Here is a 20,135-nt window from a genome sequence, read left to right as displayed (position 1 = left end):
AAGTGTGTCAGATCAGGACCTAGTCTTAGATGTGGGTCTAAGTCATACAGTGCTTTGTTCATTTTCTCAGTTCCTGAACTGGATCTTTCCTGGATTTGCTATGTGAGAAGTTGCCATGTTTCAGCAAATGCTGGTCACTGTACATGGCTCAGTCCCCGCCACCCAGGGTCTTTTGTGTGTTAAGCGAGTGCTCTGCCTCTGAGCTTAGGTGCCAACACAATGTCTTAAGACAGTCTACCATGATAAACAATCTTTGACTTGTGTCTGCTTCAAATAAATCTCCTTAAAATCTTGGTTGTTTGGTATGCAAAAATAAGGATTATTAGTATTTCTTTGGTATTTATTTAGCTTTCTAGGTAATAGACTACCTCCTCTTGGGCACTTGTATATGATAGTTTCATGTGTGTGTTATATAATCTCTGCCACTACCCTGTAAAGGCACCACTGAGAAGAGACCATTGTCACCTTGATGCATGGACACAATGTATATCATTGTCCCGCTGTGCTTTTTTAGTTCTACTGAGGCTCACACTCCTTAATGGGATGGTTTCAGTGCTAATAGCAGTATCAGTGATCCAGGAAAATATCTGGAGAGCAATTTGACAGATAAATTATTCATGTTTTCTGGCCTATTAATTCCATTTCTACCAATTTACCTCAGAAAATATTCACAGACATCTGTAAGATTTGTGTGTTTACAGGGTTTTGTTTTTTTTTTTTTTTTTTTTTGTAATATTGAAGAACCAGAGAGACTCTAACATGTCCATAGTAGAAGATTTAAACACACACAAACTCACACAACTTTTGCAACTTTTGTATATTTAAGACCTAAAGGAGGGGCTTTTTTGCAAGAATAAATTAATGAGCAGCCTAGCTTTTCCTTTAGTTGCTGCACCATTTTTCAAATGTAAAATTTTGAGGTATATGTCTCCATCCATTGAGGTGTCACTCTTTCTTTTGTTTTTTTGTTTTTGTTTTGTTTTTTGAGACAGGATCTCTCTTTGTAGACTAGATTGGCCTTGAACTCAAAGATCCACCTGCCTCTGCCTCCTGAGTGCTGGGATTAAATTTGTGTGCTGCCCACCACCCAGCTAGGAGGCTTCTTAATTTAAGGAAAATGTGGACAAATATGCTTGCTTTGTTGACTAGGAATTGGTTTTAATTCCAAGGGTGAAATTCTCTAAGGAAAAGGCTTAATCTCTGTGCCTCAGTTTCTTCATCTATTAAAAATAATTTTTATATTATAATGAACACAAGAATTTTGTGTGTTAGGGGTATTGACATCTAAGCTCATTTGAGCAGTTGCCTAACACAGAAATCTGGTACACTCAAGAGAGAAAGGGGGAGGAGAAGAGGGAGGGAGGGAGAGAGACAGACAGAAACAGAGACAGACTAGGTAATCATGTGCTTATTGGCCATTTGTATTTCTGATGTATTTTTTACTGGCCTTTGTCCACTCTTCTGTTAATATGTTAACATTCAGTTCACAGTTTTTGTTAGGTATTGGCAAATGAATAATTATAATATTGCAATAGTCTGTGATTGAAGTTAGTATCAATAATGCCACATGTTTTTATAACATTGTAATACTGGTAAAATATTCTTACTTTATTTAATTACCCAAACAACTTTATGAGACAATCAAGGCATTATCTCTAGTGTAAACATACAAAAATTGAAGTTTAACTGTATTGGAAGCTTGCCCCAAATCAGAAAGGTACCAAATAGAATCAGGGAAACTGGGCTGTTGGACGCCAGCACCTACTTTTGGGCTTGTTCATGCAATGCTATCTCCTTACATGATCATGGGATTCTGAGGGAATGAATTCTAAAAGAATGAAAGAGACTCCCGACTGAGTCTGATGTTGATGTCTGGCCTTACTCATGCTCAGGAGTGTCAGTCTCTGCCCTCTTGGGAGAGGGAGCAGGAAGCCCAAGTTGCCTCAGCTGCTGCTGCTGCTGCTGCTGCTGCTTCTTCTTCTTCTTCTTCTTCTTCTTCTTCTTCTTCTTCTTCTTCTTCTTTCTTCTTTCTTCTTTCTTCTTTCTTCTTTCTTCTTTCTTCTTTCTTCTTCTCCTTTTTTTGCAATTTTTAAAAATATTAAACTGTATTATAAAAATGTTACAATAAAAAATTTGATTTTCTTATTTTATTATAGATGCTGTAGTCAGCAAAGGAGGTGATGAATCTATAGGCAAAGGAGATGGTAAGAAATCTTGAAGTATCTTCATGAAGATACACTGTAATGCTGCTGTTGCTGCTCTGTAATACTTACCCCAGCTCCTTTAGCTGTAGATAGCCAACACTTGGCATCTCACTGTCTCATGGAGTTAAGTATCACTGGCCAGATGCCATTCATTGGCTCCTGATCTCTCCTTTCTTGATGCTTCAATTAAGGAATTGGCTAGAGCTGCATTCAGCTCTGCTTCCAAGTTCATTCGAGTGGCTTTTGACTGTAGAGACCAGTTTCTTGCCCCCTTGGACATCCTCTCAACTGAGTTGAAAACAGAGCAGCTGCTTCCCTCCTAGTGGACAGCGAGATCAAGGGTAACTGAGAGAAGCCAGACTAGCTGAACTTGGAAGTGACAACACACCCTTTAGCCATACTTCTTTCCTTCGTCTAACTCAGGCACACAAAGGCAGAGATCCCCAGGTCATCTTACAGGCTGCCACAGACCCGTACAAGTTAGAGCTCTCAGTTATCAAGAACTAGGGCTGCCTCAGTCATTGACTGTGGTTTGTAGTTTTCAAAGTATTTCTACAAGGGAAGAACCTTTGTAAGACATCCTTGCCATGTAGCCCAGGCTGTCCTGTGTAAAGCTCCTGAGCACATCGATGCTCCTAGGTACATGGTTTTTCAAAGGCTTACCACACTTCCAGAGAGGAAGTAGTGTCACCATTGAAAGGATGTACCCCCCTCAAGTCCACATCATTTTAGCTGAGAAGTAAGCCAGCCTTCTGAGTCCTGATCCCCTATTTTTTGTCAAATTTTTTGGCATTATTTTAAGAAAGTGCTTATACCCAGTGTTTAGGGTTGGGAGACATCTTAAACTTATGGGGTTTCCTTTCTTTCCCAGGCCTTGACTTTCTACCACAGCTAAACTCAGTGTTCCCTCTGAGGAAGAATGCAGGTGCCTCCAGCAGTCTGGTGCTGCACTCCAGCCCTCTTAATGTCCTCATGGGATCTTCAGGGAAAGAAGAAAATGAAAGCCATGATCTGTCAGCTGATTCTAAAAGAGCATACCTAGGGAAGCCGGAACCTAAGGACTCCATAAAGCAGGTATCCACCAGGAAGGAATACCCAATTTAAAGTTTATCATTCAAGGGGTGACCACTGATATGTGTCTTAATTATTGATGTCTTGTACTTACTAGGCAGGAAAATAGTTTTAAATCTTGATGCCGGTTTTTAATAACTGAAGAGCACTTCCGGAGCCTGTCAAATCTTGTCTGTATTACAGATAACCACGCATCTGCAAAAGGATATCTCATAACTGATTTTTTTGAGGAGAAATAATTTTTATTCTCATGAAGGCAAGGGAAAGACTCAACTTGATGTTTAAACAGAAAAGTTAAATTAAAATAGTATATTATAACTCTATATCTGTACATTCTTCATTCTTATTGAAGAAAAGAAATTTCCAGCTAATTCTAACTTCTGAGAAGTAAAGCTGAAACACTGGGGATGTGTTTTATGCATATTTTCAGTTCACAGGGTCTGCTTGAGTAAAATTCTGATTTCTTAAGGAGACATAAAAGAAAAGAGATATGTTGAAAAGGGAGGAAATTCTTTTAAAATATATTTCTACTGCAGCCTAAAGCAAGCAGGTGATGAAGTGGTTCTTAGTGTTAGAGCAAATCTGAGGTTGCTAAGAACGAGGATTAGCACCTAGGGGTCTCAGGGTAAGGGGAGGTTACGTCTGTAGGTATTCAAATCACAGTGTTCATTTTTCTTATTTACATTTAAAACTACAAGGTAAAAGAGAATCAAGTCAGAAGTACAAAAATGTCTTTAGTTTTCAATATTTCCATCTAGATACTACATGAAAGTCCAGAGTTCTCTTCTCTCCCCTCCTTCCTCTTCCCAGGGATTTGCATTTTCGCCTGTAGTCAACAAGTGCTTAGTAAATTAGCTTTTTGAAAATTCACATTTTGATTAACGTGCTTGCTGTGCTGCTAGCACTAGCTCCTCAGTCTCTCTCTGTTCTTCATTTTTCTGACCCTGCCCTTTGGAAGAAAGCAGTGAGAATTACATACAAAGTTTGTGGGTAATATAATAATATAAGAAATGCATATTAAAGTGACTGTTTGTTTTAAATACAAGTTTACAAAGTTGATCTCCTCTGGTGCTGAACCTGGAATTCTAAATACCTGTCCATCGTCTAACCAAGCAAGAAATCTTGAAAAATTTGAAAAGCCAGAAAAAGATATTGAAGCCCAGTTGATACATGAACCCTCAGTCAATGGCTCCTCAACTACAGGTAAGCACATTGAACGTCCTTAGGTTTGAAATCTGCATTTGGGAAGGTTCCTGATTGTTTCGCTTTTAAGGGATAAATAGAATAACCATAGACCAGATAACGGTAAAGGAATGCATTTATAGACAGCTCACCAGCATGACTTCTCCTTACTAGAAGACATGAGCGGTTAAATCCATCAACCCTGATTTGATCATTTGATATGAGCCTCATTCTCAGTCCAATATATAAGGGCTTGATTTAACTCAGTGTGCATAATGAAGAAAAGCTTTTTGGAAAGGCTTGGGTAATACCTGAAATCTGTAGAAAATTTGAATTAGGTTATATTGTTAGAGTTTATGCCATAGACACATAAGACCCAGTTTCATTTAAGGGAGCTAAGCTGGTCTCTAAGAGAAGTTGCCTGTTCAGAAGATCTCTTTACAGAGAACTGGTTCTGCATTTGTTAAAGTCTAAGGCTTTGCCAGTGGCAGCTGCTTCAAGCCTGTGTTCCGCCTGTTTGTTTTCAATAGTCCTGGTTTGTCTGGTTTGTGGTATGGCTTGTCACATACATCTTTTATAAGAGGAAATGGTTCAGGGACTCTTCAAGATTAATCCCTCTGTCATGTGTTATTACATTAGACAGTTGGCAGTTTATATATACGGATAAATGACTGTTAGAAATAATGTCATAGAAAGTTTCTAAAATTTGTACTCCAGACAGCGAGTTTTTCTAAATGTCATAGGAACCCTGTTCTTATGCAGTTTCCGAAGTCTTTCTTTACCAAATCTTATTTAGAAATGCTTGATATTGTTTAGTCCAAGTTAATTATCATTGTTTTCTTCATTTGTTTTAGTACCAAAGGCAGCATCCTCCATCACCGCTGGAGTAGCCAGTTCACTCTCAGAAAAAATAGTCGATACCCTTGGGAACAGTCGGACAAGTGCGCCGCTTACCTCAGTCCAGATCCGCTTCATTCAGAACATGATACAGGAAACACTGGATGACTTCAGGTAGCATTGAGAGACTGCTCGCCCCTAGTCCCTGAGTTTGTCTTTACCTGTGTGAAACCAGAACCAGAATTCATCTTGGTGATTTGTATATGTGTCTAGGTTGTGAGGACCACAAAAACAGAAAATATGAGTTTTGACCTTTTCGTAGTACACTGTGGAGAGGCACATTTGCCAGCCTGATGGAGAAGTCTAGTGTGCGGCCCAGACTTTGAGTCTTCAGAATATGGGCAGATTTCCATATACTCAAATGTTGTTCTTACATCCAATACTTACAGGTCACCTTTAAGTGCTCTATAGCAAGTGATGTGGGAAACAGACATTTTATGCTTGTTTTATATTTTGTGTGGGAGCTAGGGAAGGGAACAGTTGTCTCTGCACCTATGTGGAGGTCATAGGTCAGACTTCGGGATCCGTTCTCTTTTTCTGCTGTGTGGGTTCTGGAGATTAAACTTTAGTCTCCAGGCTTGGCTGCACCACCACACCAAACCTGAAAGACACCTCTTAATGTACTTCTAAATGCCTTTAGATAGATGACGTCAGGATATTACAAATATGTATATATGTAGATATAAATCTTTCTATAATGTACTGTGTTCTTTCTGCCATTTGAATTTTCAGGATAAAGTTGTGTTTGATGACTGTTCCTCCTGTCGCCTTTAGGTATGGCGCTAGGATTTTAGGTCATCATAAATTAAAATAGATTTTTTTCACTCAGAGAATATTAAGACGTTGTGATTATCTCTATGTAGTCTCTGAAATTTGCAGGATCAAACAAAAAATATTAACATGTGTTCTAAAACATTACTGCTTCATTTTCATGGTTATTTCAGGGTTTGGAAGTTATTTTCAGTCACTAATGTTTTTTAATAAGATTTTCCCCCCTTTCTAACCTGTAATTTCTTGGATTTTGATGAGAAGAAAATTGGGGATATGTAGTTTTTAATTGGTGCACATTTTTTAATGATTAAAATATTTTTAAATATATTTTTAAATATTTGAGATTTTCTTTTTGAAAGATCATCTTTTTGATAATAATGGTGTGCCTAGTTTATATATGTATCAGATATTAATAGAGAAGTGGGAATCTTCCCACAGTGGCCTTAGTTTCTTTAGAATAAGTACATTGTATCCTGTTTTGATGTGTGTGTTTGTTTAATGTAAAGCAATTCATGATTGGCAAATAGGGTACTGTACACAGTGTAACAGGAATTTTGTCCTATAACAACAACTGGACTAAAGTGGATATATGAACACAGTGAATCTGGCTATCTCCTGCTTTCTCGTAGATTGCTGTGGCAGTGTGGTCTGTTCTGAAAGCATTTGGTTTGTGATTGTTTCCATCTCTGGATGTGTTGCCCTTTCATCTCTTAATGTCACATCCTCAATCTGTTCTTCTTTCCCTTCCATTAAGTGACCATCAGGTTTTCTCAGTAAGATCATATTCAGTGTTTATGTAGCGGACTTTTATCATGCTTTTAAGTATGCTGGTGTTTTTATTAGGGCTTGTTTGTACTCAAGACAGTTCCATAGATTCTGAGTAGTCTGCTTCAGTCCTTTCTCTCTGTGTCCTCTTATTTTCAGTGCATGGTTTTAAAAGATAAAAGAGTTTTTGAGGACACCATAAATATTTAAGGCCTGATAGGAAAACTATTTGGATAACAGCTAAGTCTAGTGCAAATAAAATGATGTTGAAAACAGAGAAAGGGAGAAGTTTTCTCCGGAAATTTAGGAAGGTATCACCGAAGAGAAGTTTATTTACACTAAAGTGTGTGGGGACAGCATGAGAAGAGACATGGTTATAAATTCTAGGAATGTCCACAGAGAGAAGGAACTGCGCCAGACACGAGAGCAGAGGGGAGTGTTTAGGAAGGCTAAACACAGAGTTAATAGAACCTGGTAGTGCTTACTGCCTGTTTATTTTACAAGCATCTGAGTGTCACTTCACTGATGACTGCCAATTCACAAGGTGGGCTCAGGCCTTCCTTTCAGCAGAGAAGGCTCTGAGTCCCAGGTGGAGTCTGCTTCGCAGCTGGGCCACCACCTCTTTGCATTATCAGGGGTTTCCATTTCTAAGTCTGTTTCTGGCTTCCTGTTCCTTCGGCCCTAGTGGCTCAGGGTTTCTAAGTTAGTTGCTCTGCCTCTGCGTTCAGTAAGTTATATACAGCCACCTCCGTCACTGTGGGTCACAGAGGGGGCAGTGTGGAGAGGCACTTGGTCATGTCTTTTAGCTCTCATGGCTGATTCTCTTTGTAAAAACCATAGCACAGGCTTTTCATAGTATGTCATTCCTGCCCCCTAGACATCACATTCTCTGTGCCCTAGGGGGTCTCTTTCAACCATGAGTCTTTATTGTTTATTTTTAATATAAGCATTTAGTCAAGGCCCAGGGGGAAAAGTTGGTCATGGCAGACTTGACAGCAGATGGTCTTAGAATTGTAAACTCTGTGGCCAGTCTCAGTTGACCATAGCTGGGCAGTGGTGGTTGTCTTAGTCAGGGTTTCTATTCCTGCACAAACATCATGACCAAGAAGCAAGTTGGGGAGGAAAGGGTTTATTCGGCTTACACTTCCATGCTGCTGTTCATCACCAAAGGAAGTCAGGACTGGAACTCAAACAGGTCAGGGAGCAGGAGCTGATGCAGAGGCCATGGAGGGATGTTCTTTACTGGCTTGCCTCCCCTGGCTTGCTCAGCCTACTCTCTTATAGAACCCAAGACTACCAGCCCAGGGATGGTCCCACCCACAAGGGGCCTTTCCCCCTTGATCACTAATTGAGAAAATGCCTTACAGTTGGATCTCATGGAGGCATTTCCTCAACTGAAGCTCCTTTCTCTGTGATAACTCCAGCTGTATCAAGTTGACACAAAACCAGCCAGTACAGTGGTGCATGCCTTTAATCCCAGCACTTGGGAGGCAGAGGCAGGCAGATTTCTGAGTTCATGGTCAGCCTGGTCTACAGAGTTGAGCTCCAGGACAGCCAGGGCTACACAGAGAAACCCTGTCTCAAAAAACAAAAAGCAAACAAAACAAAACAAAACAAAACAAAATAATCTATAGAAATGTTAGCTTATCCCGGGGAATTTCTCCTGCACATGCTCAGTCCAGAATCTTGGGCCTCTTCTCCGAAGAAGAATTCCTTCTTTCTTTTACTCTAGTTTACATTTCTTTGTATTTGCAACTGAGGATAATTTTAACAGTCAAAGTTTTTACAGACTTGTTCTTGCCATTGAGAGATGGCATGGATAGTGATCTTTCAGAGTTTTCATCTGTTGGGCATCTCTCTTTGTTTCTGTAGTCTCTGGGTTTAGGGTTTCTTAGAGTTAGTTTCTCCCTAGATTCCCCTTATTCCCCTGACTTAACTTTGCCCTTGTGGGACAGCAGCCCAATGTCTGGAGTATTCACTCCATCTTTTTATCTTAGGGGTCTTATTTTACCAACCCCCCACGGATGTCCAAATGCTCTCTTCTCAGCTGCTGCTTTATCTTTGCTCGCTTGCCATCCAGCCCAGTGTAGGAACTCACATGTGGCTCCTGGAGACATCGATACGTTAGGCTTGCTTGTCTTTAGGCCTGTCCCTTTAGGATCTTGAGCCTATTTAGCCTATTAAGCTTGACTTTCTTGGTAGTCACGTGCTCTTAACAATCCCCCACCAGGAAAGGGTATCTCAACTGCCAGGCCCCTGTTGTACTCAGCCTCGTTCTCCATACTGAAATAAATACACATGCAGGATGGGAAAGCAGAAGTAAGTATGGACTTGATCTAGACCTTTCCTTTTGTGTAAGACAGTAACTTTTGAGACTCTGGCTGTGTTAGTTTGGTCTGATGTCTTTTTTTCTTTTTATTGCCTTTTGTTGTATTCCTGGGAACTGTACTAAGGGCCCAGTGTGTGGTGGGCAAGCACTCTACTAGTTTGCCTTCACCCTTTCTAATACCTTCATTTTTATTTTAAATATATAAATTTTAATTCTTTCCAGTTTAAAATTTTTCTATTTTTGTACTGGAAAACAGACATAACACTGGAACTTAGGTATGTTAGGCACATGTTCTATCACTGAGCTATAGCCCAAGCACATTACACACATACATTTTTAAAGAAAAGCATTGCTTTATACAATAATATTCAGAAGACTTAAAATTTTCTGCAAGCATTAAGCAGTAACATCATATGGGAACATATGGTAAACCTCCATGAGTTGATCATGTGTGTTATATGTACTATCATTTTATTATCATAGTTACTGAGTTTTATTCAGCATTAACTACTTAGAGCTGATAAAATAGACCCTTTCTGCTGGCAGTCCTCTCTCAGTAGCCAAGATATTGGCAATGAGAGGGCCTTGAAATCTATGAGCATCCTGATTTGCCTAGAAGTCCCTCTCTCCAGTGAGCCTGCCTTTAAAAAGGGTGTAACACAGTGAGAGATGCAGAGGAAGACAGCCAGAGCTGGCAGCCTGTTCAGCCCTCTGTGTAACAGCAGATGAATTACAACTGCTCTGTCTCCGTTTCTTCATTGGAAAAATGCCTGTTACATTGTGGAGATTAATGAGTTCCTAAATTTTCAAGTAAAGGAATCACTGTACTGCCCGTCACACAGCAAACATCACTGGTGCGTGTGATGTAAACCTGTGATTACTACCTAATCATTTAAACAGTAAGCATGCTTTATGAGTGAATGATCTAAAGCTGTAACATTGTTCCAGTTCTAACAGGAATTATTTTCTTTCTAGGGAAGCTTGCCATAGAGACATTGTGAATCTGCAAGTGGAAATGATTAAACAGTTTCATATACAACTGGTATGTATAGCAAATAGTGTCCTAAAGAGTATAGTAGGGTGAGGATCTGAGAAAAAGAATCCATGAAAAAAAAGGTCCATTTTTATTTAGTTGTTATAGCTAGTTGCTAATATAAGTAAGTAGAGTTTGGGATGTTTTAACAAGTGAAGCAGATCTCATCTACACATGTGCTTTTTTTTTTTTTTTGGTTTTTCGAGACAGAGTTTCTCTGTGTAGCCCTGGCTGTCCTGGAACTCACTCTGTAGACCAGGCTGGCCTCGAACTCAGAAATCCGCCTGCCTCTGCCTCCCGAGTGCTGGGATTAAAGGCGTGCGCCACCACGCCCGGCTGTGCTTTTTAACTTGTGAAAATTGAGGCTTCTATCAAAGAACAGGTTTGACCTTTGATGAGTTAAAAAAAAAAAGATTCCCAAAAGTATGACTGTAGATCTCCCCGATATTTAATTTCTCATGCAATCTTCCTGGTTAGGTCCAAGGAATACCATTTAGCTAGCTAATTGAGCATGGGAGTGGCAGCTCAACTCATGTAACACAGCTCACTGTGTAGTGGGAAGAGCCCGTAATTTAAGATGTATGTCTGCCTTTTCCAGAATGAAATGCACTCTTTGCTGGAAAGATACTCCGTGAATGAAGGCTTAGTGGCTGAGATCGAAAGGCTGCGAGAAGAAAACAAAAGGCTGCGGGCCCATTTCTGAAGCCTCTGGGCACCTTGATTTGTTCCGAGTTAGGAGGTTTCTGGCAACTATAATACACGGAATCAGTATTGTTTGCATGGCCTTGAAAATGGGGTTTGCAGCACGCACTATTCCATCTCTGTCAGACATTTATATTTTTATATTAAAACTGAACAGAATACCAATCTTCCTAGTGGGGAAGTCAACAGGAAATTTCTTTTCTGAATGCCTTAGCTATACACTAAGTGCCCTTTTCCTAAAAGAAGAGAATGTTCATAAGGATAGGTTTATGTTTTGTAAATGACTTTTAAAAATAGATATATTTTTGATGGACAAATTGTATTCCAAATTTTTTTAGGTAGTCAATTTTTAAAACCTCGGTATACCTTCTATTTTATGAAGAAATAATTGTAAAGTGGCAATTGGATTTTTTCACAGTTTAGTAATTATTTTGTTAACATGATGACATCAGGTATGCCTTATTTATTTAGTGTATATGTAATACATTTTTGAAACTTTGTGTTGTACAGATACATGGTACCTTTGTTCTGGTTACCTAATTTTATATATATATATAAAACTTTTAAGGGTTTGGAAGATTCAAGGGCTATATATCTGCTGATTGTCTAATGAATTAACTATGTGCAAAATCATTACTATAAGATTTTCATCACTCAATTTAGGATCAGTGAAATTTTCTTATACTAACTAAATATTAGAATATTGTTGCCATTTTTTTCCTCACAAGTAACAGGCATAGATTATTTCTTCTGTGTTGTCTATTATTAACTTTCTCTAATTACAGTGTGCTCTGAACAGCACTTTCTATCCTTAGCCTTACCATAATATTTATAAAGGTTCATCATGCAAAGAATTTACATGTTGGCAGCACTGGCTGTGTTCATCTGCCTGCTGTGATCCACACTTTGATAGGGCTGGATTAGGGGCTACTCACCCGTTTATATTCTTGCTGCCTCTTGCCCAAAGATCTCGACTGTGTACTTTATATGTAGATCTGTTACCCACTTTTGCTTTCTAGGATCAAGATGTTTACTAAAATGTAGCTTAGATTGATAACTTTATGTGTTTCTAAAGAGATGGAATCTGTAAGGGTGTATTTAATAAATATAAACCTGTGAATAACTATCTCCAAAAGTGGAACAGGAATAAGACTTTTCCCAAGTGATTCAGAAAGTCTATTTGTGTATCAAATTTCTGTGGTCTTTTCTTGGCATTATGACTTGTAACAAGTCTCCTTATATGTCCCTCAAACGTTAGAATGCAGAAGTCCTTTGTCTATATACTACATTTTAACCTATTAATATTTTCCTATTTCCTTTTTTCTATAGGTGTATATATTGTGTATTAAAAAAGGTCTGATAGAACATGTATATAGGTAAAACACTTGTCATGGATTTAAGCACTGAGTACAATAAATTTTTGCATTCAAAATGTAGACAGTCTGAGCTTGAACCTTTCACCTCTAGTTGAAATGGAGTAATAAGGAGGGAATTTAACCTTCCCTCTGGGAATTTGAAAGCAAAAGACAAGATTGTTACTAATACACAGCAACAAAATAGCACCATTTCCCTCCCCCCTCCCCCTTCCCCTCCTTCCCCCCATTTCTCCTCCCCTCCCTATCCCTTCTTCTCCTCCTCTGTCATCTTCATGTTCTCTTCCTCTTAAATAATTAAATCCTTTAAAATTGTGGAAACCACACAGTGTGTTATTTGTAGATGAATGTATAGCATCAAAGCTTATCTTAGAAAAGGAAAGACCCCTAGAATTAGTGACCTCAGTTTTTACCTGCAAATAGAAGAATATTCCTCAATGTAAAAAAAAAAAAGGAATGAATGCAGTGGAAAATCAAATCAATTGGTGAAAATAGTGAAGCGTACAGTAATTCTTAGCAATAAAACTGATAAGCCACCAGCCACAGAACTGAGAAAATCAGACATAAATGATCAATATTGGAAGTGAAAGGAATTACCTATTCTACAAGTATTTCTCCATCTCATACAAAGGTGCGTGCGCACACACATACACACAAAAAGCCAAGTATGAAAACTAATGAATTCTTTTAAATATTTAAAGAAAACAGCAAGTACTAATAAACAAGTGCTTGCAGTATTATGAAACTGGGGTGTGATACCCAACTCAAAAAAGCCAGCAACACTCTGCTACTGAAAGGAGACGGCGTCCGGACAATCCCACATCACATTTTAATAGTTCAAATCCAGCAGTCCACTAAATGATATAGCTAAAGGCAATTTCTCAAAGGTGCAAACTTGGGATAATGAGGAAATCTAAGAAAAGACTATCACAAAGCAAATGTTCTTTTTGTAGTTGCAGAAGCATCTGACAGAGCCAGCATTCACTCTTGATTTAAAGCCCAGGTGCAAGTGAATATACAAAAGCCTCATTTCTGTGTAAGCAACATTTAATGAGAAAGTTAAATGCCACTTTGAATAGCATAAAAACATGAGTTATTGAGGGATAGATTTGATAGACCCATGCACTGTACTCTCCAATGAGAAGGTAAGCTTTATAAGTGTGGCATGCACATCAGGAGTTAAAACCCTCAGTACTGTGAAATGTCCAGATATGTAAAAATATGTGTCAAATATGTGAAAATATTTGAATAACCAAAGAGTCTAGGGAAAATAGCACTTTGGTTTTATATTTCATAACTCCTCATTAAAAGCTACAACTAGCCAAGATAACAGGTAAATGTAAATCTAATCACATCAATAAGGTATAATAAAGCCCAAAAGTAGATTCTCATTGTGGCACACACACTCATATGTTATGGGCAGCCCACCAGAAATGACCTAAGTGTATAGCCAATTGAGAGTCTGTGCTACAATTGGCTGGGAACACACTTAGATATTTCGAACCCAAGTATAGTACTGGGCATTTAGAGTAAGGGTTTTTATTTTTATTTTTTTTTAAGGCAAAAACCACACCCTGACATCCCACTTTGGCAGCTATAGGAGGAGGTTTTGCACAAGCAAGCAGTTTAACAGAAGCTAAGGTAAGCAGATAGCTGAAGAAGGAGGTTTTGCCCAAGCAGACAATCAGAAGCTAAGATAAGTTAGCTGGAGCATCTTAACCTTGGATTTTTAGAAAAAAGTTGGGTAATTTTCCGTGGGGTTTTCCATCAAGGAGACCAAACTGTAGTTAAACCTAAAATGGCTCTCAGCAAGTGTACAAGATGTGGGAACCTCAGCACTGTCTAGTCCTATCATACATATTCGTCAACTGATTTTTGACATAAACCAACCAATAAAGTTTATATTTTTTGTTGGAATAAGTAGATGGCTGGAATAAAGATTGTGAGACATACTTTTTATTATATAAAAGTTAAGCAAAATAGAGCAAACTGTGCAAACTTTAAGGTTCTAAAAGTCAGTATCAGGTGGAAATATTGAGCTTAGCAGTTTTGTAAATGTCAACAGATAATACTTTGAAAGGAAAATTGTTAACTTGGACTTGATAATGTTCTTCAAAAAATAGTGCAAAAGAGATCCAGAAGACAGGCATGATGGAAAAATGCCATTTAGTATCTTGCACTCCAGACATGAAGGTAGCTCAGTAGAAAAGTAACATGTTTTAAAATGGGCAAGTGATTCTAATAGGCATTTTGACAGTGATGGTGGGAAGACTGCGAGTGGGAAAAACTGTAATCTCAGTCCTCAGAGAAGTTCAGACCAAGCCAGGAGATGCCATTGTATGTTCATTTAACTACTGAGAGCTAGAAATATGACTTTGTCCTAGTTAAGCTCCTATTGCTCTGAAGAGACAACAGTGATCGTGGTAACTCTAAAGGACAACATTTAATTGGGGCTGACTTACAGTTTCAGAGGTTTGGTTCATTATCTTTCGTCATGGCAGGAAGCATCACAGTGTGTAGGCAGACATGGTTCTGGAGGAGCCGAGAGCTCTACATCTGGATCCACAGGCAGCAGAGGGAGACTGTACCACAGTAGGTGTAGCTTGAGGATTGAAACCTCAAAACTTACCCCAACATTGACATACTTCCTCCAAGAAGGCTACACCTCCTAATAGTGCCACTTTCCATGGGCCAGCATTCAAACACAGAATTCTATAGGGGCCATACCTATTCAAATCACATTTGTCGAGGAAGTGGAACAACTGTGAGTTTTATACTCAGAATAAAGAATAGTACAGTCATTCTAGGAAACACTTTTTAACCGTTTCTCCCATCATCCACCAGTCACATGCCTTAGCTGTTCTACTCCAGACACTTAGGCAAATGTTGCACAGGAATTGTTATATCAGCTATTGCAATATCCAAAGTCTAGAAGCCATCCAAAACACTTGACAATGAGTAAATGACTAAACAAATCACAGTATGTGGGATGGAACCCCACCAGCTATATGAAAGGAAGAACTATTAACATAGATTAGTGTGGAGTCGACACAAAATATATGGGTAAAAACCAGTGCTATGTGGCCATGTGCACATGCAAACTTAACCTGGCACCAGTCAGTGGTTGTAGACAGTAGGGAGTGGGGTCAGAGAAGGATGCCAAAGGGTCATGGGAAGGCTTTTGTCACTGATGACTGCCTAGTCTGGGTTTTAATGATGCTTCTGATATGGATATTTTAATATCAGCTGTTTCAACCTAAGATGGTCCTCACAGCCCAGCCAGCCTCGAACTCCTTATGTAGCCAAGCTTGACCTTGGCCTTTGATCCTCTCATCTTTACCCTCCCATGTGTCCCCCCCAAAAGTGATCGCTTCTAATGTTTGGCATAAGTAGGTTGAAATGACTTCTGCCTGCCATTCACACCATGAATATTGTTCAAAACTATGAAGGATATATGAACTGAAAGAATCATTTGACATCAACTTAGCACTCAGATCTTAGTTTGCTCTGCTGTTGCTAGTAATACACTGACAGATGTGATAAGGGAGGAAGAGCTTACTTGGCTCATGATTCCAGTCAGTCTGTCATTGTGGAGGAGCAAGGTGACTGGAAATAGAAGCAGATAGTCACATCCACAGTCAAGTGCAGAAAGAGTGCCATGCATGCATAACTGCCTTCCTTTGTATCTAGTCTAGGGCCCAGCCCATGAGGTGATGTTGACCACATCCAGGGCAAGTCTTTGCACCTCAATTGGCCTAAGTTAGAAAATCCTTTGTAAACATGCCCATAGGCCAGCATCATCTGGACAGCTCCTCATGGAGACTCCTTGCTTGGCTGATTATGAATTGGGTCAAGCTGGCAGAACTAACCATCCCAGCATATGAGGAGAGAGTTGGTACTGAATCTGTATCATGTGCAGACCACGTCTACAGGGACTATTACGGACTGTTAGAATGTGCAGTGTTAGGTAAACCCATAGATTGGTTTTTAGTAAATAAAACCCCTTTTTGGATTTATAGTAAATAAAGCCAATGGAATAATGAACTTTACCCAGCATAGAATGTATTTTTCTGGTTTCTAAGAAAAATTGAGTAGCATTTTGGTGGCAGCCTCTATACATTTAAAATTTTAACGTAGCTGTTTGACAGTTCCTAGTTAATCAACTGTAACCACCTTACTTTTTTCATCTCACCTAATACACATCTATCTATACATGATTATTTGTTGATGAGCATTAGAGATTTTGTTTGCGGTTGATTTATTTTTCTGGGAGATTCAGATGGTTATCATTTACACACACACAGGTTTTTGATAAATGACAAATCATTACTGAGAAAAATGAAACTGTCAAGTCTAGTTTTCCATTTCCTTCTTTTGTCTGTACATTCTAGTCTGTTTATTTTTGAGATATGTTGGCCTTGAACATGGGACCCTCGTACTTCAGCCTCCTGAAATCTGAATTTGCAACCTTCCTGGCTAGGATGCAGCATTTGCTCAAAGGCAAAGTCTAAGTGTGGTTTGCAGAACTTGTCATGAGAGTACAGGCAAGGAATCACAATAAAGGTTGTATTCAAGTTGTGTGTGTGTCTGTGTGTGTCTGTGTGCACCCGCACACACACATGGAAGCCAGGGTTGACTTGGGCTATCCTCCTTTATCACTCTCTGCCACATTATTTTGCAGACAGACTTGCTCACTGAACTTGGAGCTCTCTGATTGGCTAGACTGGTTGGCCAGTGAGCCCCCTGTGATCCTCCTGTCTCTGCCTCTTAGTGCTGAGGTTACAGCCATGCACAGCTATGCTCAGCTTTTTATGTGGGTGCTAGGATTGCAAACTCAGGCCCTCATGCTTGCTCAGCCAACACTTTACCCACTGAGCTTTCAAATTTGTTCTTTTTCCTCATTTATTGAATGCCTGGCATTATGGATAATGATATTTGTTAAAGGGTGGCAAGAGTCTATATATTTCACGGAAATAATACTAGTTCAGTTACTAGGTAAATTGTGATTTTTACCACTCAAGAAATGTTTAAATGGAAATATATCATTATATGCTCGACCCGATCTTGAACCATGATTTCACACTATGAGAAAATGGCAGCTATAAAGAGTAATTATGATATTTTGACCAACTATTGAAATGGGTTACTCATATCGTAGTGTTTTTCTCCCATTTTCTAGCAGAAATATGCTGGGGAAACTATGTGAAATTGTCTAGACTTATGGCTTTTAGACAGAAAATACAACATCTTTTCTAGCAGTTTATAGGATCCATTTCAGAAATTACAAAGCCTCTTGGTAGAGGGATAGTGTTGTTGTTGTCCTTGTTTCAAAGGCTGGCTCTTTCTGGAGTGTGTGGGTGGCTCCCTGTCCTTTAAGGTCACCCAACTCAGTTTATATTTTATGATGCCTAAACCACTAAGCATTTATCACCTGGGGTGCAACAGGGCTGGTGTTTGCATCAGCTGGAATAAACAAATGGATAGCTATAGTCCACTCCTGCCTTATAGGCTTCCTTGGTGCACAAAACACAACGCTTTGCAGAATTGTGCAAAACATAAAGATCACTGTTGTTTCCATTCTCACATCCTTTGAATGATGCCTTTATGTCTGTAGCTACAACAACTCAAAATTACTCCTGTTCTATAACTTTATATTTATTCTGCCTTATGAAATAAGTTGCCAAACACACTCACATTTAATTTTCTATTGAAAGTACTAGTTTATGCATTATTTCAACATAGTTTTTGACCATGAAACCATAAGTCATAATATACTTCTATATTTGAAGCAAATTATGATATAATGAAAAAACACAAGTGGTTTTTATGTATAAATGTGTTGACAAGCTATGTTGGTTTTTTTGTGTCATTTTTATACAAGCCTTTACTTGTATATTAAGAGCCGATGTAGAATTGAAACCCATGCCTTAGCATTTATAGAGACGTGTAAATACATAGGCAAAATGGCCAGAATAATTCGCTTTTCTTTTTTTCTCTAAGGATGCTACTGCATTAGTTATAAAAGGTAATTTAGTATTTGTAAATGTCCCATGTTAACGTGTGTATACATATGTATGTGTTGCACATATATGCTTCTGTGAGTGTGGCCATGCGCATGTGCATGTGGAGGCCAGATGCTGACACTGGGGTCTTCCTCACTTGCTCCCCCATCATTTTATTTCGTCTTGAGACAAACTTCCTCACTGAGCCTGGAACTCACCAGTTTGGCTAACTTGTCCCCAAGCTCCAGGGACTTACCTATCACCCTCTAGCACTGGGCTTACAGACACAACATCATGTCTGGCTGTGACACAGGTGTTCATGCTCCGGTGGCAAGCACTTTAACCACTGGGCCATCTCCTGGCCTGACTACCTTATTAATATGGAGGTGCCCAGATTATGTGCTCCAGGCTGGGAAAAGGAAATGACAGCACCTATATTTGGGAAGAAGGCCCTTTATTTCCACAAGCGGCTGCCTTGGTTTAGGACCAGATCCGTGTTTCAGTTGAGTTTCACACCTGCCTACTCTTTGTTTTCCCCTTTTAAATGTTGCCAGAATAATTTGTTAGCCTAAATGCTAGACGTGTCTAGTCTCATTCTCTACTCCATGGCTTCAGTTTCAGCTGTCACCAGCAGTGCCTTTAGTGCCTCTTATTGTATTGATCTTGTAACGTGTTCCCTTTATGACTTTTTAAAAATTAAACCATTGCTTGTTATAAACCCAATCACTGACTCATGCTCCAAACCAGCCGCCTAAAATCTTTCTGTTCATCTCCTCCTGACTGTATAAACCTTTCAAAGAGCACCAGGAGCAAGCCTGCAAGTCAACACTTTCAGCAAGCACACAACCACGAGGACACACAGGCATGTCTCAGTAGGGGAGTGGGAGGCTGGGGATCGAACCTGGGACCTCACACATGCTGGGCAAGCACTGGATCCATGAGATATTCCTCGGGCCTGAGAAATTTTTGTTTTGGTTTGATGTTGGTGTTTGCTTGCTTGTTTGTTTGTTTGTTTGTTTGTTTGTTTTCAAATAAGGTTTGTTCTTATGCTGGTGAAATATATAGCAGTGGCTCTATGTGGGTCGGAACCCCTCTGGGGGTTCCCATCTTAGATACACTGTGTCTCAGATATTTACTTTTTGATTCATAGCTGTAGCAGTTATGAGTTACATAAGATTACAGTTATGAAGTAGAAATGAAAATAATTTTATGGTGGTGGGGGGAGTCACTACAACATGAGGGACTGTATTAAAGGGTCTCACAATCTTAGGCAGGTTGAGAAACAGTGTGTTAGAGGATTTTAGAAAGCAAGTGTTGAGTGAGTGCAGCAAAGTAGATGGAAAAAGCCACAAACCATCCTCAGTGCACATATTTGGGAAGGGAGTAGAGGGAATGTTATAACATATAATAAACACATCAAATGTTTAGCCTTTTAGTAGAGGCTCTGTGGCCGACTGGTTTCTGGTGTTCTCATATCTGAATAAAGCAGTTACTTTTCCTAAATTCAAGTAAAAACATGGTGAACAGCAAGACAAAACTATTCATAAATAATCCCCAATATAAGTCAATGCATAGACACATAGAAGAGGCACGTAGTATTGAAAGGTAATTCATTTTTGAATCGGGCGTCGGATCTTTAAGAGCATAAGAAGTAATTATAGTGTCCCAGTTAAGCAAGATGAATAAGCTTGAGGGACCTGCACATTGCATCTCTTGTCAACAGTGATATATTACACACTCACAGCTTGTTAATAGGGTAGGTCTCATACTAAATGTTTTTACCACGGTAAAATTAAATTAAAGAGT

At 39.2% G+C, this 20,135-nt stretch overlaps 1 protein-coding gene and 1 non-coding gene across 3 annotated transcripts in view; both read left to right on the top strand.

Annotated features, from left to right (window-relative positions):
• Nedd1 (NEDD1 gamma-tubulin ring complex targeting factor) overlaps nt 1–12,648 on the top strand; it is a 40,382-nt gene extending 27,734 nt beyond the window's left edge. For both annotated transcript variants that reach the window (XM_021173917.2, XM_021173918.3), the window contains exons 10-15: nt 2,157–2,204; nt 3,076–3,278; nt 4,322–4,478; nt 5,312–5,468; nt 10,195–10,261; nt 10,851–12,648. In XM_021173917.2, coding sequence (XP_021029576.1) covers nt 2,157–2,204; nt 3,076–3,278; nt 4,322–4,478; nt 5,312–5,468; nt 10,195–10,261; nt 10,851–10,955 — 737 coding nt within the window. In that variant the 3' untranslated portion in view covers nt 10,956–12,648. The remainder of the gene's footprint in view (nt 1–2,156; nt 2,205–3,075; nt 3,279–4,321; nt 4,479–5,311; nt 5,469–10,194; nt 10,262–10,850) is intronic.
• LOC115032258 (small nucleolar RNA SNORA79) lies at nt 6,101–6,245 on the top strand. Its single transcript, XR_003837904.1, has one exon. It is a non-coding gene; the product is annotated as a small nucleolar RNA SNORA79 (small nucleolar RNA).
• Nucleotides 12,649–20,135: the final 7,487 nt, after the last annotated feature.

This window comes from Mus caroli, unplaced genomic scaffold, assembly GCF_978045245.1.
Source record: "Mus caroli unplaced genomic scaffold, Mus_caroli_1 scaffold_9, whole genome shotgun sequence".
In the NCBI taxonomy this organism is placed as follows: Eukaryota; Metazoa; Chordata; class Mammalia; order Rodentia; family Muridae; genus Mus; species Mus caroli.
This window is presented reverse-complemented; position numbering and strand designations above follow the sequence as displayed.